Consider the following 23759-nt stretch of genomic DNA (forward strand, 5'->3'; position numbering starts at 1 on the left):
GGCTAAGGGCTGTGTCCAGGCACTCAGCGTTGCATCGTACCGGGTATCATTGTGATGGCCGTACGTACTGGGTATCATTGTGATGGCCGTACGTACTGGGTACCATTGTGATGGCCACACGTACTGGGTACCATTGTGATGGCCACACGTACTGGGTACCATTGTGATGGCCACACGTACTGGGTATTGATATCTGTTATTCACTGTCACATTAGAAAAGTTTACAGCTCCCCTTATTCTTCTCATAGGGTGCATTTTAAATGACACCTATGTTCCTCTTAGTGCACTCGTTTCGCCACCTAGGGAGTCTCTGGTCAGAGGTAGAGGCCATTCGTTTCGCCACCTAGGGAGTCTCTGGCCAGAGGTAAAGGCACTATATCAGACAAGGTGTCATGCATCTAACGACAACCAGGGTTTGGCAAGGGATAAGTGTTTTTTTTTTTTTTTTTATTAATTTAGAACGTGACGAACCTAACCGCAACAGAAATTAAGTTAAGATGTATTTGCACAGACACTTCATGCACACATGCATACAACGCCAGCAGACTGCACACAGCTCACACGGATGAGTGCTTACGCAAGGAGAATCAACTTCCATTATCCACCTTGTTGAAGGAACGTAATTGCATGTTTTCTTTCTGTGCTATATTGGGTTTTCAATGCGGTATTGTTCACTCAATGTTTTGCCACTTCCTTATCAGCACTATTGAGATTATTTTTTTAAGAATGCACCTACCCACAATGCATCACATTCACAGCATCCTTTAAAATCTCAAATTTTTTTACAAATTTTTTTTTTTTACATTTTTTTTTCTTGAGGAAGTGCAGGGGTGTGTACTGTCTGGTAATATGCTCCGTTGAAAAATATACAGGATAAAAACATTTCTAGTGATTTCATGTGGAGAGTTGGAAAATAAACACATTCGGTAGATTAGCATTGAAAACGTGACCATCGGTCGAGAAATCAACTAATAAAGTGGATGGAGAGAGAAATAAAAAAGGTTTCGAATTCATAGAATGAAAATATAAAAGTTGTTTGCTGAGCAGTTAGCTGAAATTCATTGTTTATTTCCCACTTTGTTGGTGAACTGCTTACATTCACTTTGTCATTTTCTAATTTGTTTATTTTTTTGTTTATTAACGCTTCCGCATGTTAATTATTACGTTGTCTTTTTTAACTGTTTTTTTGTTATCTTCAACCTAGGTATTATGGAAGCCTTTTCTCCTTTCTGCTACATGACTGAAAAGATGGTTCGATTGATATGCCCTTAAGACACAGATCTAGGATCAGCTTGCCCTCCTTTTTAAATCCTGACCTGTAACATTTTAATGGGGCAAAACTGATCACAGATCAGCCTCTGGGTTGAGTGGAGCCTAAACAGTTTAGTGGTGACAGTTTGACTGACCGACCGACACCGTGTGAGGAAGCGATAGATGTACAATTTGTATGTCCTCATCAGTCACAGCTTGTTCTGTGGATCCACTGTTTCCCCTGGTTGAGCAGAACCAAACTGGTTTGAGGTAAACAAAATCAGAATTTACAGAGCTGTTTCTATTTCAAACTTAATGCCTAAACTTTCATTTTTGGAAGGGCATCTGTAACTCATCTTTAAAAATAATATATATATATATATTATACTTGATATGCTAGCTATGAGGACCCTAGTCATTGCACATGTTTATATAGAAAATCATCCCCTATGGCTATATTGTCCTTCCTGACGTGATGTCTCGGTAGGTTAACCCTGTGAGGATGCGGGCCATGACTTTGTACAATGTCATAGCTTGTTATTATGTTCAATCTGCAAAATGGTGATTTTTTTCATGGTCTGCAAAATGGTGTTTTTTTTCATGGTCTGCAAAATGGTGGTTTTTTTCATGGTCTGCAAAATGGTGTTTTTTCATGGTCTGCAAAATGGTGTTTTTTCATGGTCTGCAAAATGGTGTTTTTTCATGGTCTGCAAAATGGTTTTTTTTCATGGTCTGCAAAATGGTGATTTTTTTCATGGTCTGCAAAATGGTGATTTTTTTCATGGTCTGCAATGGTTTTGGACACGTTGCCCTTTGGTTGACATGCAAAATGTATTGACGTTGGTAAGAGACTAAGCTTGTCATTGATCTAACATGGACAGTAAGTAACAGTAATAGGCTATTATAGGGAGTCTATGCACTTTGGTCCTCTAAAGGGAAATGGGTGTCCACAGAACAAGTGTTCCAAACGGACATTTTGAGACTAAATAAATCTTGGAAAACATTTGCTAAAGAACTTTTGCCTCTACGTCACTAACGAGTGGGAGGAGCATTTATAAAATCAGAAGTCCTCTCCTTGTTTTTGTTTTTTTCTCTCGACTTCTGCGTGCAGTCTACCAACAGACTTCCAGAAAAGTAAAATAAAAATAAAAACACAAAATAAACAAATATATTTTATATTTATGAAGAAAAACAAAAGTGCCAATCCTGACCAACTAAAGACTTGAGGGTGATTTTACATAACTTTTGACTTGATTCATTTAATTTTCTTAATATTTCCTTGAATGTGCACACGTTTCGTGCAAAAAACATTGCTGCTCTATTTTCCTCGTCTTTATAGTTCCATGATGTGGTTTCTCTGAAAGTGGCATTCTCTACTGCTTTTGCACTGTGGGATTGGGTCAGAACAGTCATTTTAAAATCGGCAAAAAAAAACTAATTTATTCCATCATGCTGATCCGTCTAACTAAATATTGATGCTCTCTTTCTTCTTATTTTTTTTTTTTTACAGTGTAATTCATTTGTTGATTTCACTGTGCAGACCTCACACTGCAGCTGGGGGACAGACAGCCTAGACGTTCGTTAGAAAGATGCAGGGCCATCAAGTGTAATTTTAGCCTGAGGCAAAGACTGCACTGCACATTTATTAGGGCCCTGGGTTTTTCCTAGTCAGGTCACATGGTTTGGAAAAGCTCCCGGCCCTGTTTATCAGGTCAGTTATCGTATCAGGCCAATGCAGGGCCACGTTCAGTGGCCAAACGTTGCAAATGGAAATGCCAACGTTGTTCCATATTTAACATGTCATGTTTGTTTTTTTACATAGAAATATTTCTATCTGAACGTTTGAAAATGTTGCGTTCCTGCTGAACGTGCCCCGGGGTTTCTCCACCTAAACTACCATGTTTGCACATAATGAGTCAAACCCATCTTATCACAAAGAACTAAACAGCCAATTCAAAATGGACACTACTCACCGAAGTTGTTTTTTATTTTATTTTTACATGATTTTTTCTTTCTTGATTTTGAGCAGCTATACCATTACATGGATATGGATGGTTCTAGAATGTTTCAGTGGCATAATCTTCTTGGCTGTCCAGACCCAGTCAATCAACCAAAACAACCAATCACTTGTCCTGAGACTTCGCTCAGCTATTTCTTGATTTAGCACAAGGACTCAGAGACACTTGCCTTGAGATGGGAAGCTAAATGGAAGCTACGTTATTGGCTGAGAATGAACAACCTAACAAGTAACGCAATAAATATTCTCCAGAAGTCGGCCATCCCAAGAGGTTTAAGGTGCGTCCCGAAGTGCTCCCTATTTAATGAACAACTTTTGACCAGGAGTCCATGAAGTTCTGGTCAAAAAATAGTGCACAATATACCCCCACAGTGGAGGTGTAATAATACCCATAAAACCTAGTGGTCAAACGGAAATAATTCTAATCAGGGTTTTTTCCAACCATTTGAATTTTTCCCCATAGGCGATTTTTAGAAACACTTAAAATAAGGTCTGTGTTTTGTGTGGGCTTTACCCCGGGGTGACATGTTGATAACCGTGTAGATCTCTCTAGGACAGGGTGACTCAATATTATTCGGGTCTCTTTTTTTTTTACTCACAGAATTGAAAATACTTAAATTAGACGTCATGCAAGACTACAAATCCCTGCATGCTTCTCCACATCTCTAGCTGACATCTTTGCTAACAGGTATTGTGTCAATTTAAGACGTGCACAAGACAGTTCACAGAATTGTACATTTTTTTTAATTAAAGAAATGTAGCTAATTATATTCATTAATCCATTTAGCTAGCCTTAGATAATTAATCCAGAGATTGTTACTTTTGCCTCGATACGTCAGTCATCATGGTATTTGTAGTTCTTTATGATAGCCACATTAGCAGCTAATTAGCATTTCGTTTTGGTGGGGGGGGGGGGGGAGTACAGGCAAACATATTAAGTCACCTTGTCCGGTCGACATTTGAGAGGTTATCAAAACATCAGCCTACACGGAACACAACCCATGTTTTAAGTGTTCCTAAAAAATAAAATAAAAACTGGGAAAAATGGATGATGGGGAAAAAGATTAGTGGTCAAACAGGGAAATGGCACCATGTTTTATAGGCATTATGAGTCATACTGTGGTACATTTTATAAAGGGAATAGTGGCATTTTGGGAGGGAGCTTAAGACTTCTTCTTCAGGTGTTTGCCCTCTTCAAGAGGGCAATCAACAGAGATGACTGGTCAACAGTTTCCTAGAACAAATCTGGCATGCAGGAATGTGAAATTGACATTAAAAAAATGATAATCAAGTGTCCAAGTGGAACTGTGTGTATGATTTATAATTTGGGGGGTGCTTATATTTTGTTATCTTACACACAAATGTGTAATGGAAATATATATATATATATATATATATATATATATATATATATATATATATATATATATATTTTGTTTGTTGCATATCTGACTCCCACTGAGGTGACTGCAGGGATTCGAGTCACGGCCAGGGTCGCCATTGTACAGTGCCCCTGGAAATATGTACATTAGCTGGAGGAATCATCCATATTTTTTAATGACTGCTGAAATTCTTTTTAAGGCATAGTAAAGGGATGGGAGTTTTTCCCCTTGACCAAATGACAAGGATAAACTGTCTGTGTCCCAAATGGGCACTTATATACCCTATATAGTGCACTACTTTTGACCAGAGACCTATTAGGTCCTGGTCAAAAAGGGCGAACCACATAGGGAATAGGGTGCCATTTGCTCTATTGTCTGTTTCCCTGTCAGGCCCTTTGGTCAGGAACAACTCCTAGGCATTGGTTTGAAAAATATATATAATTAAGATACATTTTGAAATGGGATTTTTTTTGTCTTCTGGCCTAGATTGTGTAAATGTGTATAACTGAGACAAAGGTGTTTGAAAATCCCAAGCCACGCCTTAGTGCTTGGCTTTGTCAAAAAAATTATGCTATCTAGGCTATAATTGTTTACAATGCTACATGTTTATAAAGTGTTTTTTTTCATATGTCATAACTGACCAGTCCTGATGTATTCTCTGGTCCTCTCATTTCGCTCTCTTTCAATGTATTTATTTACAAAACAAATATTTTTTTTTCTTTTTTTTTGCTTATGATAACCCATATTATACTGTGACTTGACATTACCGACGGTATGAATGAGTGACTGATACACTTCAACTGAACATGACACACAAACATGAACACGGAAACAAAACAAAAACAAATGCATTAACAAATATTAGAAATGTATAAAAAAAATAAACTTGTCCAGTGGAAACTGTACAAAACAAATCCCCGAGAAATAAAATGTTGCAACCCTTTTTCTCCTGTTTTTCCATTTTTTTTTAACAAGTTTTGAATGACTAAAAGATACGAAAACGTAAACGTACTTTTGCTGCGGCATGTGTAAGATGTAGAATCGTTGAATGAACGTTTTTGTAGTTCTGAGTTGAGGGTTTGAACTACATTTTCCACAAGATTGTCAGTTACGTACTTCCGTGGTTCATTGCGTATTTCCTGTATCGGTTGGCAGCAGGCAACGCCGGAGTGTGTTTATTGAGTTGGATCAAGAAGGTAATCAAGTCATTTTTATGTTCTAATAAAGTACCTAAATATTTTTCCAAGTATGTATAATGACTGTTTCGATATGTTGAAGTGTCGTCTTTTTTTGGGGTGTTCCATAGCGTAGAGCTAAGATAGCATTTAGCTTTCTAAGTTAGCTTGCTAACTAACGTTTATCTCAACGTTGCGAATGTCTGTTTAAAGTGAAACCCAGTGATGTATTTGGTTGCTAAGAGAAGAGGTCTTGTTTCACTTGCTAGACAAAGATTATTAAGTAGACTGTCCAATATGTCAACTATTCGTGTAGTTAGCTACACTTTGGCCGAGTTGCAATTTCACTTCGTTAGCATACCACATTTTATTTTTTCGTTGCTTTGCTTGCTTGCTGCTGTTCGCCATTTCAGATGCATGTAATATTGCTTATGTAAAATGTTTCAACACATTTTCTGGTAAGGTGCACGGTCTTGATTTCCAACTAAACTCCACTCCTTGGTGAATGACTGAGTTCACCAATACAGTTGAGTTTAGTCCGCTAACTAATGGGTTTAGACGACACTAACACATCCCCGTTGACGTTTGGCAGTTTAATTTCTTGCTTTTCTCAAGCACGGGTACGTGTTATGATCGTTAGCCAACACTTAACGTATTCGGTTCTGTAACTCACGCCACAGTTCGACTTTTCCCCTATACAAACACAGTACTCGAACAATTTGGATATCTGTTTCGGGCGTTTCATCATGAAGAAACAGGACACACAAGAGTCGTCCACGCAGGGCAGTGATGCAGCACCTGGCACGGGAGAGATGGAGGCAAGCAAGGTTACAGAGACCAGTAGCCCAAAAGAGCAAGAGCAGGACATGCCTTCACAAGCTGATGGTGCTGAAAGCGCAGGTAAAGTTAGCGCTGTGTGTTACACCATCACATCAGTGACAACCAAATGGCCACGTTCATGTGCTAGTCTAGTCAGAACAAGGTAACTCTGGGATTTTTTTTTGACCTGCTAACTGGTTGAACGCGGCGTGTGTATAACTACAACCAGAAGGCAATGTCAGAGTTTCAACTAGCATGTTGAACGCGGCATAATGGCACTAGTCAAATGCAGTCATTTTACAGTGGACTTCTTGAGACTGTGCTGGATCTTTTTCTCTCTAGCGTTGAATAGATATCACTGCTCCTATCCACAAAGTCAAGTCTGGTACTATTCAAATAATGAGCATACCTCCTCCAGCTCTCAACTCAGCTGGGAACCTTCAACAACACTCATGACACTGAATTTCTACGTCCACATAGGCAGGACCGTTACGACCGCAGGGTATCACAACTATGGCAACAACATAGCTAGCTATACATTGTGACATTGATATGTGAAGGCTTCCATACAGCCAGTACACCCTAGCTAGTGTAAAGCACATTTTTCAACAAACTTTTACATGGAAATTACTACTGAGGTGAAAGAAATGGTAAGGGGATGCCGTACCGGGGAAAAACGCGAGCCTATCGCAAAAATGAAAACGTCATTACTGGCTGCGTAGATGTGTGTTTGAGACGCGTGCGGACAGCAGTGGACTCGTCTATTCTGTGGGGCCTATTTGACAGTCACTGAATGTCATTCATTGTAACAGTGTCTTTTTCCATTCATCAATGGAGTGCAGTTCTATGGATACAGGATGAATGTGTGCAGTGCAGTTCTATGGATACAGGATGAATGTGTGCAGTGCAGTTCTATGGATACAGGATGAATGTGTGCAGTGCAGTTCTATGGATACAGGATGAATGTGTGCAGTGCAGTTCTATGGATACAGGATGAATGTGTGCAGTTCTATGGATACAGGATGAATGTGTGCAGGTAGCCAGGCTGAAAAATGTCTAGCTAGTTGTGTTTCATGGCACAATAAAATAATTTATTTTAAAAGTTAATTGACACATCTTTACTATTAGACCAACTGAGTTCCTTTTTTAAAAAATGATTAGGGATTATATATGGAATTATGTGATTAGGGATTATATATGGAATTATGTGATTAGGGATTATATATGGAATTATATGATTAGGGATTATATATGGAATTATATGATTAGGGATTATATATGGAATTATATGATTAGGGATTATATATGGAATTATATGATTAGGGATTATATATGGAATTATATGATTAGGGATTATATATGGAATTATATGATTAGGGATTATATATGGAATTATATGATTAGGCCCATAAGTGTGTGTAGCTTGCAGTGTAGCTTTGTGGGTTCTTTCTTTGCTTGTTTGTTTGCTTTGTTATTATAATTCATTTTTATGTCCCCCTTGTTGTTCTTACATACTTCAAAGTCCAATAAGTAATTGTTATTGCTGTTATTTATTTTATTTTTTTTACATCTTTCTCTCCGTCCCCTGTCTAGTGGCTGTCGTTTCCAACACAGCAGAGTCTGCAGCCGTCCCACCTGTAGCAGACCCTGTACCAGTCTCCACTGTAGCAGACCCTGTACCAGTCTCCACTGTAGCAGACCCTGTACCAGTCTCCACTGTAGCAGACCCTGTACCAGTCTCCACTGTAGCAGACCCTGTACCAGTCTCCACTGTAGCAGACCCTGTACCAGTCTCCACTGTACCAGACCCTGTACCCCTCCCGGTCTCCACTGTACCAGACCCTGTACCCCTCCCGGTCTCCACTGTACCAGACCCTGTACCCCTCCCGGTCTCCACTGTACCAGACCCTGTACCCCTCCCGGTCTCCACTATAGAGGAGGGGGTGTCGTCTCAGTGTGACATGGCTGAGGAGCTGAGCCGCCAGCTGGAGGACATCCTCAACACCTACTGCATGGAGGACAACGGGGAGGACGGGGTTAACCTGCCCAACGGCCAATCATACTGCCCCGTGCTCAACGGCCTGGCCAATGAGAAGGAGTTGGATGCCAAGCCGGAGGAGGTCAAAGTGAACGCCGGCGGAGTGGAGAAAGTGAAGATTCAAGAGAAGAAGAAGGTGAAGGGGCTGGGTAAGGACTGGTTCTGTTACTCTGGCTGAAATCAATCCCTGGGGGCGTATTCCTGGATGCTTGTCGTTGATCTGAAATGATTGGCTGGGTGTAGGTCAGTCTCATCCATTACATTATTTTACATCTTACATGTTAGTCTTACATGTGGTGGCTAGGGGTTTAGGGCTGGATAGCTTCCCCTTGTGTGTTGTTGGGTCCCTGTTGTGATGAGGTGGTGTTGCGCTGTCCCCCCCCCCCCCTCCATCAGATTATTTTAGTCTTACATGTTAGTCTTACATGTGGTGGCTAGGGGTTTAGGGCTGGATAGCTTCCCCTTGTGTGTTGTTGGGTCCCTGTTGTGATGAGGTGGTGTTGCGCTGTCCCCCCCCCCCTCTGTTGTACTGAATGTGTTCCCTCTCCTGTGTGTTGCAGGTAAAGAGATCACCCTGCTGATGCAGACCCTGAATACTCTGAGTACTCCAGAGGATAAACTGACAGGCCTCTGTAAGAAGTATGCTGAACTGGTAACTAGTGACTCTCATAAATGCTTTGACTCGGGTGTGGTTCAAAGGCTGTTTGATTTAGTTAATATCTTTTCATTTCGGCATGCTAGCCAACCTGTCTCCTTGTGTTGGAGAATGGTCAGGGTAGCTCAACACAGGGTGACCTACAGGGGAATGGTCAGGGGTGACCTACAGGGGAATGGTCAGGGGTGACCTACAGGGGAATGGTCGGGGCAACTGGCTGATGGAGCAACACTGAGGGGAAACCACAGCGGTTAGAATGGGCTAGAGGGGGAACCGCTGTACAGTGTCTTTATTGGCCAAGGACATGGGCGACACACCCAGCTTCCCTTGGCAGCCTGACTTATTCCCCCCCTAGACTTCCAATCAGTAGACTTATTGGAGCCATTTTATCAATAGCTTTTCATTTAGGTGTAACTGAACAGCTGTAATAGGATTTTCATGCATTAAACTATTTTCCGTGTGTGTGTGCGTGTCCCTGTGTGTGTTGTGCATTCATCCCTGTGTGTGTGTGTGTGTGTGTTTAGCTGGAGGAGCGGCGGAACAACCAGAAGCTAATGCGGGTCCTGCAGAAGAAACAGTCTCAGCTGGTGCAGGAGACGGACCACCTGAGGAACGAACACAGCAAGACCATCCTGGCACGCAGCAAACTGGAGTCGCTCTGTCGGGAGCTGCAGAGACACAACCGCACACTCAAGGTAAAGGATGGTGAAGCCGGTACTTCCTCTCTAGGTAAAGGATGGTGAAGCAGGTACTTCCCCTCTAGGTAAAGGATGGTGAAGCCGGTACTTCCTCTCTAGGTAAAGGATGGTGAAGCAGGTACTTCCCCTCTAGGTAAAGGATGGTGAAGCCGGTCCATCTCCTCTCTTAAGGATGGTGAAGCCGGTACTTCTTCTCTAGGTAAAGGATGGTGAAGCAGGTACTTCCCCTCTAAAGGATGGTGAAGCCGGTACTTCCTCTCTAGGTAAAGGATGGTGAAGCAGGTACTTCCTCTCTCGGTAAAGGATGGTGAAGCCAGTACCTCCTCTCTAGGTAAAGGATGGTGACGCAGGTACTTCCTCTCTCGGTAAAGGATGGTGAAGCCAGTACCTCCTCTCTAGGTAAAGGATGGTGAAGCAGGTACTTCCTCTCTAGGTAAAGGATGGTGAAGCCGGTACTTCCTCTCTAGGTAAAGGATGGTGAAACCGGTACTTCCTCTCTAGGTAAAGGATGGTGACGCCGGTACTTCCTCTCTAGGTAAAGGATGGTGAAACCGGTACTTCCTCTCTAGGTAAAGGATGGTGAAACCGGTACTTCCTCTCTAGGTAAAGGATGGTGAAGCGGTTGCTCACACTTGTACCTTTGTCACACTACTGGGCTGGGTTAGGTTAGGGCGGGCTGGGTTAGGTTAGGGTGGGCTAGCTGGGCTGGGTTAGGGCTAGCTGGGTTAGGTTAGGGCTGGGTGGGTTAGGTTAGGGCTGGGTGGGTTAGGGCTAGCTGGGTGGGTTAGGGCTAGCTGGGTTAGATAATTATCACCATTCTACACTGTACAATGTAATGGAATAAACATACAATCTGTGCTAATTCCACAACATATATTTATTTTATATGTTCTGTACTTTGGGGCGGCAGGTAGCCTAGTGGTTAGAGTGTAGAGGAGGTAGGGTAGCCTAGTGGTTAGAGTGTAGAGGAGGTAGGGTAGCCTAGTGGTTAGAGTGTAGAGGAGGTAGGGTAGCCTAGTGGTTAGAGTGTAGAGGAGGTAGGGTAGCCTAGTGGTTAGAGTGTAGAGGAGGTAGGGTAGCCTAGTGGTTAGAGTGTAGAGGAGGTTGGGTAGCCTAGTGGTTAGAGTGTAGAGGAGGTTGGGTAGCCTAGTGGTTAGAGTGTAGAGGAGGTAGGGTAGCCTAGTGGTTAGAGTGTAGGGACAGCAGGTAGCCTAGTGGTTAGAGTGTAGAGGAGGTAGGGTAGCCTAGTGGTTAGAGTGTAGAGGAGGTAGGGTAGTGCCTAGTGGTTAGAGGCAGGGTAGCCTAGTGGTTAGAGCGTTGGACTAGTAACCGGAAGGTTGCAAGTTCAAACCCCCGAGCTGACAAGGTACAAATCTGTCGTTCTGCCCCTGAACACGGCAGCTAACCCACTGTTCCTAGGCCGTCATTGAAAATAAGAATTTGTTCTTAACTGACTTGCCTAGTTAAATAAAGGTTTTAAAAAAAACAACTTATCAGTATGAATCTTTTGTTGTTTTGTAAATGCCTTTTTCAGAGGACTGAACTGAACCAGGTGTGATGTTTGTTTATGAATCTCCAATGTGCGTCTGGTCCTCTTAAAAAGCTGGACCCGGTTGGCAGGTCTGGGTCGGGCCCTTAATGCGAATCAGTCGTCTCAGACTCATGAAGTTGAACAGCTTTCTGGACTAAAATGGAGCCATACGTTTTACACGAACTTTGACCTGCTCTTGCAGGACGACGGGATGCAGCGTGCACGTGTGGAGGAGGAGAAGAGGAAGGAAGTGACGGCACACTTCCAGGTGAGCCACTAGCGTCATGTAAAGAAGGGGATGAATGTCAAATCTTTTCCTTGATGGGTTGATTTATGGGCCGCCATCTTCTCCGATGAGGTGAGAAATCTAGGAAATACTTTGTGGACGTTCACCCAAAGATACAACACCGGTTGGTGTCTATTGTGATGTAACGTCCTCTAGCCTGTGTGTGTGTGTGTGTGTTTGCGTGTGTGTGTGTTTGCGTGTGTGTGTGTTTGCGTGTGTGTGTGTTTGCGTGTGTGTGTGTTTGCGTGTGTGTGTGTGTTTGCGTGTGTGTGTGTTTGCATGTGTTTGCGTGTGTGTGTGTGTTTGCGTGTGTGTGTGTTTGCCTGTGTGCGTGTGTGTGTGTGTTTGCGCGTTTGCGGGTGTGTGTGTGTTTGCGTGTGTGTTTGCGCGTGTGTGTGTGTTTGCGCGTGTGTGTTTGCGCGTGTGTGTGTTTGCGTGTGGCGTGTGTGTGCGTGTGGTGTGAGGTGGCGTGTGTTTGCGTGTGGCGTGCGTGTGGTGTGTGTGTGCGTGTGTGTGCGTGTGGTGTGAGTTTGCGTGTGGCGTGTGTTTGCGTATGTTTGCGTGTGTGGCGTGTGTTTGCGTGTGGCGTGCGTGTGGTGTGAGTTTGCGTGTGGTGTGTGTGTGCGTGTGTTCACAGGTGACTCTGTATGACATCCAGGCCCAGATGGAGCAGCATGACGAGAGGAATGCCAGTCTTAGGCTGGAGAACTCTGAGCTGGCAGAGAAGCTCAAGAAACTCATCCAACAGTACGAACTACGAGAGGAGGTGCGTGGTTACGAGTGGGGAGAGCGGCGTGCGTGGTTACGGGTGGGGAGAGAGGCGTGCGTGGTTACGGGTGGGGAGAGCGGCGTGCATGGTTACGGGTGGGGAGAGCGGAGTGCGTGGTTACGGGTGGGGAGAGCGGCGTGCGCGGTTACGGGTGGGGAGAGCGGCGTGCGCGGTTACGGGTGGGGAGAGCGGCGTGCGCGGTTACGGGTGGGGAGAGCGGCGTGCGCGGTTACGGGTGGGGAGAGCGGAGTGCGTGGTTACGGGTGGGGAGAGCGGCGTGCGTGGTTACGGGTGGGGAGAGCGGCGTGCGTGGTTACGGGTGGGGAGAGCGGCGTGCGTGGTTACGGGTGGGGAGAGCGGCGTGCGTGGTTACGGGTGGGGAGAGCGGCGTGCGTGGTTAAGGGTGGGGAGAGCGGCGTGCGTGGTTACGGGTGGGGAGAGCGGGGTGCGTGCGTGGTTACGGGTGGGGAGAGCGGCGTGCGTGCGTGGTTACGGGTGGGGAGAGCGGCGTGCGTGCGTGGTTACGGGTGGGGAGAACGTTGTGCGTGGTTACGGGTGGGGAGAGCGGGGTGCGTGGTTACGGGTGGGGAGAGCGGGGTGCGTGCGTGGTTACGGGTGGGGAGAGCGGGGTGCGTGCGCGGTTACGGGTGGGGAGAGCGGCGTGCGCGGTTACGGGTGGGGAGAGCGGCTTGCGCGGTTACGGGTGGGGAGAGCGGCGTGCGCGGTTAAGGGTGGGGAGAGCGGGGTGCGTGCGTGGTTACGGGTGGGGAGAGCGGCGTGCGTGCGTGGTTACGGGTGGGGAGAACGTCGTGCGCGGTTACGGGTGGGGAGAGCGGGGTGCGTGCACGGTTACGGGTGGGGAGAGCGGGGTGCGTGCGTGGTTACGGGTGGGGAGAGCGGGGTGCGTGCGTGGTTACGGGTGGGGAGAGCGGGGTGCGTGCGTGGTTACGGGTGGGGAGAGCGGCGTGCGTGCGTGTGTGGTTACGGGTGGGGAGAACGGCGTTGCACAGTTATGGGTGGGGAGAACGGCGTGCGTGCGCGGTTACGAGTGGGGAGAACGGCGTGTGTGTTTCTAGGAGGAGCTAGGACAAGTCCATTGACTTACACAACTAAAGCACACAACTGCAGTAAATGTCTGACAATGTTCTGGTCATGTGACTGTTAACCCCCTGTCCTCTCTCAGCACATTGACAAGGTGTTCAAGCATAAGGAACTGCAGCAACAGTTGGTGGATGCTAAGCTACACCAGGCTCAGGGTTTGCTCATAGAGTCAGAGGACCGCCATCACAGAGAGAAGGACTTTGTGAGTAACAGTAAAATAATATGGTTGTTTGGTGAACACTCTAGTCAACATATTCAACTCGATGAGAATATATATATATATATTTTTTTTTTAAACATTTTACAGGAAGAAATGACTTGATGCATCTCGTTTTCAAGAGTGTCCAAATGAAGACAAGCTATCGTTAGTCACAATAATCATATGGGAGCTAGAGGTCGACCGATTGTGATTTTTCAAGGCCGATACCGATTAATCAGCAGATGTATTTATTATTTTTTTTAATTTAGATATATATTTGTGTGTGTGTGTGTGTGTGTGTGTGTGTGTGTGTGTGTAATAATGACAATTACAACAATATTGAATCAACACTTTTATTTTAACTTAATATAATACATAAAATCAATTTAGTCTCAAGTATATAATGAAACATGTTCAATTTGGTTTAAATTAATGCAAAAACACAGTGTTGGAGAAGAAAGTAAAAGTGCAAATGTGCCATGTAAAAAAGCTAACGTTTCAGTTCCTTGCTCAGAACATGAGAACATATGAAAGCTGGTGGTTCCTTTTAACACGAGTCTTCAATATTCCCAGTTAAGAAGTTTTAGGTTGTAGTTATTATAGGACTATTTCTCTCTATACTGTTTGTATTTTATGTACCTTTTGTCTATTGGATGTTCTTATAGGTACTTTAGTATTACCAGCCTCATCTCGGGAGTTGATAGGCCTGAAGTCATAAACAGCGCTGTGGTTCAAGCATTGCTAAGAGCTGCTGGAAAACGCAGTAAAGTGCTGTTTGAATGAATGCTTACGAGCCTGCTGCCGCCTACCACCGCTCATTCAGACTGCTCTATCAAATCATAGACTTAATTATAATATAAAAATACACATACGAGCCTTTGGTCATTAATATGGTCAAATTTCAAAAGACAAAACGGTTATTATTTTGGAACCGAAAGTCAAAATATTGCTGTTACATTGCACAACCTTCAATGTCATAATTATGTATAATTCTGGAAAATTAATTACGGTCTTTGTTATTGTACAGGCACTGCGTTGATTTAAAAATAAATCTAAAGCTTTGCTGTAGTAAAGGCTTTAACCCTTTTTGTCCGTTAGACTCTCTGGTATTCATTTACTGTTTACACTGTTCCCAATAGTCAAGATGTTGTATTTATAATAACCACCTTCCTTTTTCCTTTATCTCCTAGTCGTTGTTATGATTTTGTACTTGTTGTATAGGCTTCCTGTATCAATAAGTCGTTTATTTATTTGTTCGTGTCATCGCACAGCGTAGGAGTCATTCATGATTTAGAAATGCAATCGAGCATTTTAGTTTTTGCAATAAATAACAAAGCGACCGTTGAATAATTAGCTTAAATAATAAATAGGCCTGAATTGCATTCATTAATTAATGTGACTTTTAAAAAAAAAAAATGTTTAAGTTACAACCGACTCGCTAGTTCGCTTCTTATTTATTTAGTGTTTACATTGTTCCAAATGGTCAAATGTTATTGTGCACCTGTTTGGCACACACAATATGCACACACTGCTGCCTCCTTCCCTTTTTCTTGATATCCAGTGTTTTCCACAACTAGTCACATTTATTCCACTTATCTGACATTCCCTTTACCTACTGAGCAACCAGTAAAATCAAATCAAATTTTATTTGTCACATACACATGGTTAGCAGATGTTAATGCGAGTGTAGCGAAATGCTTGTGCTTCTAGTTCCGACAATGCAGTAATAACAAGTAATCTAACTAACAATTCCAAAACTACTGTCTTGTACACAGTGTAAGGGGATAAAGAATATGTACATAAGGATATATGAATGAGTGATGGTACAGAGCAGCATAGGCAGGATACAGTAGATGGTATCGAGTACAGTATATACATGAGATGAGTATGTAAACAAAGTGGCATAGTTTAAAGTGGCTAGTGATACATGTATTACATAAGAATACAGTCGATGATATAGAGTACAGTATATACGTATGCATATGAGATGAACAATGTAGGGTAAGTAACATTATATAAGGTAGCATTGTTTAAAGTGGCTAGTGATATATTTACATCATTTCCCATCAATTCCCATTATTAAAGTGGCTGGAGTTGAGTCAGTGTCAGTGTGTTGGCAGCAGCCACTCAATGTTAGTGGTGGCTGTTTAACAGTCTGATGGCCTTGAGATAGAAGCTGTTTTTCAGTCTCTCGGTCCCAGCTTTGATGCACCTGTACTGACCTCGCCTTCTGGATGATAGCGGGGTGAACAGGCAGTGGCTCGGGTGGTTGATGTCCTTGATGATCTTTATGGCCTTCCTGTGACATCGGGTGGTGTAGGTGTCCTGGAGGGCAGGTAGTTTGCCCCCGGTGATGCGTTGTGCAGACCTCACTACCCTCTGGAGAGCCTTACGGTTGAGGGCGGAGCAGTTGCCGTACCAGGCGGTGATACAGCCCGCCAGGATGCTCTCGATTGTGCATCTGTAGAAGTTTGTGAGTGCTTTTGGTGACAAGCCAAATTTCTTCAGCCTCCTGAGGTTGAAGAGGCGCTGCTGCGCCTTCTTCACAATGCTGTCTGTGTGAGTGGACCAATTCAGTTTGTCTGTGATGTGTATGCCGAGGAACTTAAAACTTGCTACCCTCTCCACTACTGTTCCATCGATGTGGATAGGGGGGTGTTCCCTCTGCTGTTTCCTGAAGTCCACAATCATCTCCTTAGTTTTGTTGACGTTGAGTGTGAGGTTATTTTCCTGACACCACACTCCGAGGGCCCTCACCTCCTCCCTGTAGGCCGTCTCGTCGTTGTTGGTAATCAAGCCTACCACTGTTGTGTCGTCCGCAAACTTGATGATTGAGTTGGAGGCGTGCGTGGCCACGCAGTCGTGGGTGAACAGGGAGTACAGGAGAGGGCTCAGAACGCACCTTTTAAACATTCCTGTTTCGAGTGTTAGTGTTCACAGTTTGTTATAACCAATTTATTGACGTGATTATGATATGCTATATAGGTCACATGCATGTGATGTATACATCTGTCGTGTAAAGAGAGCGAGGGTTGAGTCAAAAAATGTTCCTAAACAAATGAGGGATTTCGGTAACAGAACGTTTCAGTTTAGAAATGGCTCTAATTATGTTACAGCTCCAGTAACACTGGACAGCGAGATAAATACTGTTGATGTTCCGTGTCGGTCGCTGCAGCAGGGAGGAGAGACAGACAATGGGTGCTAATTGTTTTGGTTTTTAGACGGCACAGCAAGTCTGAGCCCGGCACAATCAAATCAATTGCGGTCGGACTCCCTCTAGTCATTTGTGTGTCTTGATTATTTAATCAAATCGTGTGCTTATAGCATCAGACAAGCTCAGTGCATATAGTTGATTTGATTAAAACTCAAGATAAATACACATTTTGAAAATTTCAACCAATCGATTGGTCAAAGGAAAAAGATGACTCTTGGTAGACCCAATATTTATGTATTTTTAGTCGTGGAAAGCCCTAGTCTCGTGTCTCTCCAGCTGCTGAAGGTAGAGGTACTTTCAGACGATGGGTTGGTCTCATGTTGTCTCCTGTCTCTCCAGCTGCTGAAGGAAGCGGCAGAGTCTCAGAGGATGTGTGAGCTCATGAAGCAGCAGGAGGTGCATCTCAAACAACAGGTAACAACCTCTCTAGAACTCTGTAGGACAGAGTGGATGCTCTACGATAAACATCTCACTGTTTCTGCTGAGCTGTAAAGGTAATATGTGAATGAACTCTCCTCCCTCTGTTTTCCCTATTTCCTCTCTGTTTCCCCTCTGTTTCCCCTCTGTTTCCCCTCTGTTTCCCCTCTGTTTCCCCTCTGTGTCCCTCTGTGTCCCTCTGTGTCCCTCTGTGTCTCTCTGTTTCTCTCTGTTCCCCTCTGTGTCCCCTCTGTGTCCCCTCTGTGTCCCCTCTGTGTCCCCTCTGTTTCCCCTCTGTGTCCCTCTGTTTCCCTCTGTTTCCCTCTGTTTCTCTCTGTTCCCCTCTGTGTCCCTTCTGTATCCTCTCTGTGTCCCCTCTGTGTCCCCTCTGTGTCCCCTCTGTGTCCCGTTTCTCCATCCAGCTGTCCTTATACACAGAGAAGTTTGAGGAGTTCCAGACGACTCTGTCCAAGAGCAACGAGGTGTTCACCACATTCAAACAGGAGATGGAGAAGGTGAGTCTGTGTGTGTGTTAAAATGGAGGCGCACCCATGTTTGAGTCCGCAGACCTGCCAACCTACACACAATTTGAGGTCAAAGTGCGCTGGTACGAAAAACAATCCAGTAAATAGGATTCAAGTTGGCACATGGTTGGTTTTTGACTCAACCGTCTGAAGTTGGAGCTGAGCCAATCAGAGGACTTGGGCGAAAGGGGGAAAAAGTCTCTCTCTCTCCGGTCCGCCCCCCCCCGTAACCATGGTACTGTTTTCTCCCTGGGTGACGGCTCTCCACTTTGTCTGTTGATACCACTGATGTGTAAGGGGAAAATGGAGAACAAACTGTTTGCCGAATACATTTCCCACTATGTATGTGTGTTAAGTTACGCACAATAACCCAAGGGTTTACCAAACTCGGTCCTCGGGATCCACGTTTTGGTTTTTGCCCTGTAAATAATCATCAAGTGTCAGTTGTGTATTGTTGGGGTTAAAAACAAAACGTGCACCCCTTGGGATCCCGAGGACCGAGTTCGGTAAACGTTGACGTAACCACTTTCCTAGTTAGCTCCTTCGCTAAGGCTTCATTACGACAAAAGGTAGTGAGCTACGGCGTTTAGTCTACTAAGCGAGAACCTTCTTGCCCGCACATGATCTCCGCGAAGACGGTAGTAGGCGAGTGCATTGACCAGCAAGGAAACGTGCGGTGCTTCGGTGCGCGTCGCTGCATGGATGGAAACGGACATGGCAGAGAGCTGTTCTGCTGAAATACAGACCTTCAGAAAGTGATGTTAAACTGTTGAAGATTAGCAGAGTTGTGTTAATGAATCAGTCCTCTGGAGGTCAAAACAGTAGGCTGCTAACGATGTCATAATAATCAGGTCACCCATGACGATGAGGCACGTTGAATGAATGGTAGCCTAGTGGTCAGGGCCCGGGTGGATGAGGGCAGGGCCCGGGTGGATGAGGGCAGAAACAAGCTCGTATAACCCTAGTTCAGTTGTTTCACATTCCAAATATCCTTTACATACAGTAAGCTAGACTGTTACATCCAGTAATTGAATTATCCTGAATTTTCCCGCAAAACAAAATGAAGAAGCCAGTTTACATTTTCACCCGACTATCTGCATAAAGACGCCTATTATTTCTAAGATGTTCCACTTCATGTTCGTCTCCAGCATCACCCCAACATCAACTCACTGTATGTGAAAATTGTGTGTTTTTTTAAAAAAAATTAAGATACAGGAAGATAAGTGTTTACAGTGACATCATCAATCAATTAGTATGCAATGCCTCCTCATTGGTTAAAATCACACGATGCACACTGATGTCTTTGGGAACACTTGTCTTCCTCACTCTTCTTCACTTCAAAACATAGAAACGAGCTGTTTTCACATGTTGATATTCTGTTGGTGCTGGAGGTGATGAATATGAAGTTGGAAATTATGAAATTTCCCTTTTTAATTAGAATAATCATGACCCCTAAATTTAACCTAGAATAATCTGGACTTTTTATTGAGACCACCTCAATGTCATTTATGATCAAAACATAAGACTTCTGTGTTGGCTACATTGTTTGATATAATTTAAGATGCTAGGTTTCAGGAAATGGCAGGTTTAAACTTCTTTCTTTTTTTTTCGAGAGAGAGAGAATTCTTCCAAATTCCTGAGGGGGAGGTTGACTGACCCCTTCAGGACCTCCCCCCTACCCAACCGTAGGCCTACAGAGGCTTCATGCCCATAGGGGCATGGCCACTCAGATTTGTCCTGTTAAAATACTACAAGCCACCTAGAAATTTTATGAAGTAGGCTTTAGCTATCACAGATGGGTTCCCAACCTTATAACTCAATACCCAGAAGCCATTTCATGCTATCAATCAAGTTAGAGCAGCTAGCTTATCTATAAAAAAAAATATATATATATATATATAAAATAACATTTTTAAGAAGGTAACACTGTCATTGTAAAAAGTAATTTGTTCTTAACTGACTTGCCTAGTTAAATAAAAGTTAAATTAATAAAATACACCAACATGAAGTCTCTTAATAGGAGGTTGGGCCAACCACGAACCAGAACAGCTTCAGTGCACCTTGACATAGATTCTGCAAGTGTCTGGAGCTCTAGTGGAGGGATACAACACCATTTTGCCACGATAAATTCTCTTGTTTGGTGTTTTGTTGATGGTGGTGGAGAACACCGTCTCAGGCGCCTCTCCAGAGTCTTCAACAAGTGTTCAATTGGGTTGAGATCGGGTGCCCTGAGACGGCCATGCAATATGGCTTACCTCGTTTTCATGCTCATCAAACCAGTGACTGCTCGTGCCACCCTCATTTACTCAAACGTTGTCATTTATTTTACCTGTAGTTACCTGTATCTTAGCTGGCCTGCCTGCTGTCAAGGTTGGTGGACTTCCAGCAATAACTAAATGTACTGAATAAAACTCACATTCCTTTCAGTCTTTTTACCCAGAGATGCAGAGCAACATAATTAGTGTATTTTTAAAATATATTTTTTTTAAATAACCAATAGACGGCTCAAGATGTATGCTTCGATATGCAGAAAAATAGACCATTTTAGAATGAAACTGATCATGACTCTGGATTGCAGAAAATAAGCTGTTTCAGGTGTTTAAAAAAATTAAAAAGAAGCTAAATTCTCCAAATTCCTGATCACCCCCCCAGCCATCCTCATGTACTTTGATTATACATTTCAGTGTATTTCTAGTTAGCTACTGAGGGGCAGCCAATTACCCATAAGTCTGTAGACTACTGAGGCAGTTTTCTGCCAACATAATTATTAGGCAATTAAAAAAAAAAAAAAGTGCATGCCAAATGATTTGTGCAGTGTGGGTGTTGCACGTGCGCCGTAGTGGGGCTGGGGGTGCCGCCGCCGCGCTGAAGTGGTACTCGTAAAAAAAACGATTCCCGGGTTGGCAGGTCTGTCTCTTTGTTGTGGTCATGTGACCCTGTGGTCATGTGACCCTGTGTGTGTGTGTCCGTAGATGACAAAGAAGATCAAGAAGCTGGAGAAGGAGACGACCATGTATCGTTCCAGGTGGGAGAGCAGCAACAAGGCCCTGCTGAACATGGCTGAGGAGGTAGGCTGGACTCGGGATTTAAATCACTGATCATGGCTGAGGAGGTAGGCTGGACTGGGGATTTAAATCACTGATCATGGCTGAGGAGGTAGGCTGGACTGGGGATTTAAATCACTGATCATGGCTGAGGAGGTAGGCTGGACTCGGGATTTAAATCACTGATCATGGCTGAGGTGGTAGGCTGGACTGGGGATTTTGAATCTCTGAATGGGACTTTTAGATTAGTGTGAGTGCATTTTTGTTCTGTTGTGAAAAGTGCAAGGTGTCTGTGACTGACTCTGTGTGTGTGTTCCCTAGAAAACTCTGCAGGAGCGTGAGTTTGACAGCCTCCAGGGGAAGGTAGCGAGGCTGGAGAAGCTCTGTCGGGCGTTGCAGAACGAACGCAACGAACTCAGCAAGAAGGTACAGGGCCTTAGCACCGACGACGACACCAGCCCAGGAGATGAATCCACCTCCCTCCCCCCCATAGACTCCCAGGAGTCCAGCCCAGACCCCGACACCACCACCCCTAGTTCCCCCACACCCTGCTGCCCAGAGTTGGACGCTGAGAACCAGGCCTGTGCAGCCTCCCTCACGGCCCAGGAATGAAACCTCTCGCCTGGGCAACAACGCTCACACTCTCCTCTTCACCAACCAACTTCCAGCCTGCAAGCCAAGCCACTACTAACGTAGGCGATAAGAGTGTGGGTCTGTGTAAATTCCCTCAAGAATAAGATGAAGTTGTCCCCTTAACCACAGATCTAGAATCAGTTTCCATTTGGTCCATCCTAACTAAAAAAACCCAATAGGGCGATGCAAGAGAACCTGATCCTGGATTTGTAGTCGGGTAGCAGCGTCTACTTGCTCTGGTTCCCGCCTGGAGAGTTGAAGGTGATGTCAGTCAGGGGAGATTGTGCCGCCTTGAAGGTTCTTATCCTGCGGGTTTTTTTGTCCTTTCCTTTCAGAACTCCTGTACGCAATGTTCATGTAAATCACAAGCTAAGGAAAGCCTGCTCCCCAATTGGCATCCTATTCCCTATATAGTGCCCTATATTTCACCAGAACCATATGGGAATAGCCTGTGTCACAATTGGCACCCTATTCCCAAAATAGTGCCCTATATTTCACCAGAACCATATGGGAATAGACTGTCACAATTGGCACCCTATTCTCTAAATAGTGCCCTATATTTCACCAGAACCATATGGGAATAGACTGTCACAATTGGCACCCTATTCCCTAAATAGTGCCCTATATTTCACCAGAACCATATGGAAATAGACTTTGTGTCACAATTTGCACCCTATTCCCTAAATAGTGCCCTATATTTCACCAGAACCATATGGGAATAGACTGTCACAATTTGCACCCTATTCCCAAAATAGTGTCCTATATTTCACCAGAACCCTAGATGATGTTGGACCACAAGAGTATTTAGTAGGTGTGTGCCTGTCTCCATCGGTCTTTCGTGTGTGTGTGTGTGTGTGTGTGTGTGTGTCCGTCATACAGAGATACAGTGAAGCAGCAGATGTCTGGCCACAGTTGGACTTCAACCCAGAGCATGTAGGGATCATCACCTTTTCAGTTCAAAGATCAGTGTGTATATCTCTAGGTTGGGGATGTCACTTTTTTTCATTCTGTTCTAGATATCATTGTTTATCCTAGAACCAGAGGTCCAGAGCGTTAATGGATTATGTACGTATTCTGTAGGAATCTTGCGCAATCGGTGGATCTACAGAAAGTACCCTTTAACCAGGGGGTGTGTAATGTCTCGGAACCAACAGGAAGCTAATAGGGCAAATCAGGGAAGGGACCAAACTGAACTCGTCCAATATGAAACGTGTTTTCCATTGCAAAATGTTTCACTACAGTGTGCACTACTGAATACACCCCAAGAATAGAGGGAATAGCCTTGTGTTTTGGTTTGTTTCTTTATATCATGTTACACAGCAGAGTTTGTAGACTGTTTTTTGATATGTTATTTTAACACCTGTGTATCTAATGGAGATTCACCACTATATATAGATATCAGTCCAAAAAAAAACGAATGGTTAACTAATTGAGATTGTTTTTTTTCGTCATCATTCCCACAATATGCATGTATCCATTCCACACGCTCATATTCCTTGTTTTCCCAATGTCATTCTACAACATTTGATCCGATGGAATGTTTTTTTCATGCTGCCTTTCCTTGCTATCATGAGCCATGTATATGTTTAAGATGTAAGATTCCATTAACCACTAAAACAGATATTGAAATGTACTGACCAAGGTTGGCTACCAATAATTAATGCCTGTGTGTGGGTGAGTGAGTGTACGTATCTTAGCAAGATTTGTTGAATCACAACTCGGATAGTTCGATTTGTTAATCAGGTGCAAGTAATAAAATATTTTAACTGATATATCTATGCAACCCCAGCCTCGCTATTTAGTTTTGTGGCAGTTTGATTTGACGAACTTAACTGAGAATGTGTTATCCCCTCCCGTCCTCGACACACTGTCCTGGGGTGTATTCACTAAGAACCAAACGTTAGGAAACAGGATGTAACCGGGAGGGAACTACCTGAATTCATCCAATAAGAAACGTGTTTTCGGTTGTAAAATGGTTTGCGAAGGTATACACTAATGAATACACA

At 43.9% G+C, this 23759-nt stretch overlaps 1 protein-coding gene across 2 annotated transcripts; it reads left to right on the forward strand.

Annotated features, from left to right (window-relative positions):
• Positions 1–5745: 5745 nt before the first annotated feature.
• Positions 5746–23536, forward strand: LOC110487859 (alpha-taxilin). 2 transcript variants are annotated; one of them, XM_036970850.2, is made up of 12 exons: positions 5746–5846; positions 6533–6725; positions 8238–8831; positions 9243–9334; positions 9862–10032; positions 11769–11834; positions 12490–12618; positions 13805–13924; positions 17475–17549; positions 17975–18067; positions 21049–21144; positions 21442–23536. In XM_036970850.2, exons 2-12 carry the CDS (start codon positions 6572–6574, stop codon positions 21730–21732), a joined length of 1881 nt encoding a protein of 626 aa, XP_036826745.2. In that variant the 5' UTR covers positions 5746–5846; positions 6533–6571; the 3' UTR covers positions 21733–23536. The 2 variants fall into 2 exon arrangements, with proteins under 2 accessions (XP_036826745.2, XP_036826746.2); XM_036970851.2 differs by having other exon boundaries at positions 12511–12618.
• Positions 23537–23759: the final 223 nt, after the last annotated feature.

Source organism: Oncorhynchus mykiss, chromosome 30 (assembly GCF_057628025.1).
Source record: "Oncorhynchus mykiss isolate SJ-2025 chromosome 30, ASM5762802v1, whole genome shotgun sequence".
NCBI lineage: Eukaryota > Metazoa > Chordata > Actinopteri > Salmoniformes > Salmonidae > Oncorhynchus > Oncorhynchus mykiss.

Bases quoted from the DNA above. Each gene is read 5' to 3' on its own strand.
- LOC110487859 (XM_036970850.2), top strand. From the start codon at position 6,572: ATGAAGAAACAGGACACACAAGAGTCGTCCACGCAGGGCAGTGATGCA. The intron at 10,033-11,768 runs GTAAAGGATGGT...CTGCTCTTGCAG, and splicing joins GACACAACCGCACACTCAAG to GACGACGGGATGCAGCGTGC. The intron at 12,619-13,804 runs GTGCGTGGTTAC...GTCCTCTCTCAG, and splicing joins AGTACGAACTACGAGAGGAG to CACATTGACAAGGTGTTCAA.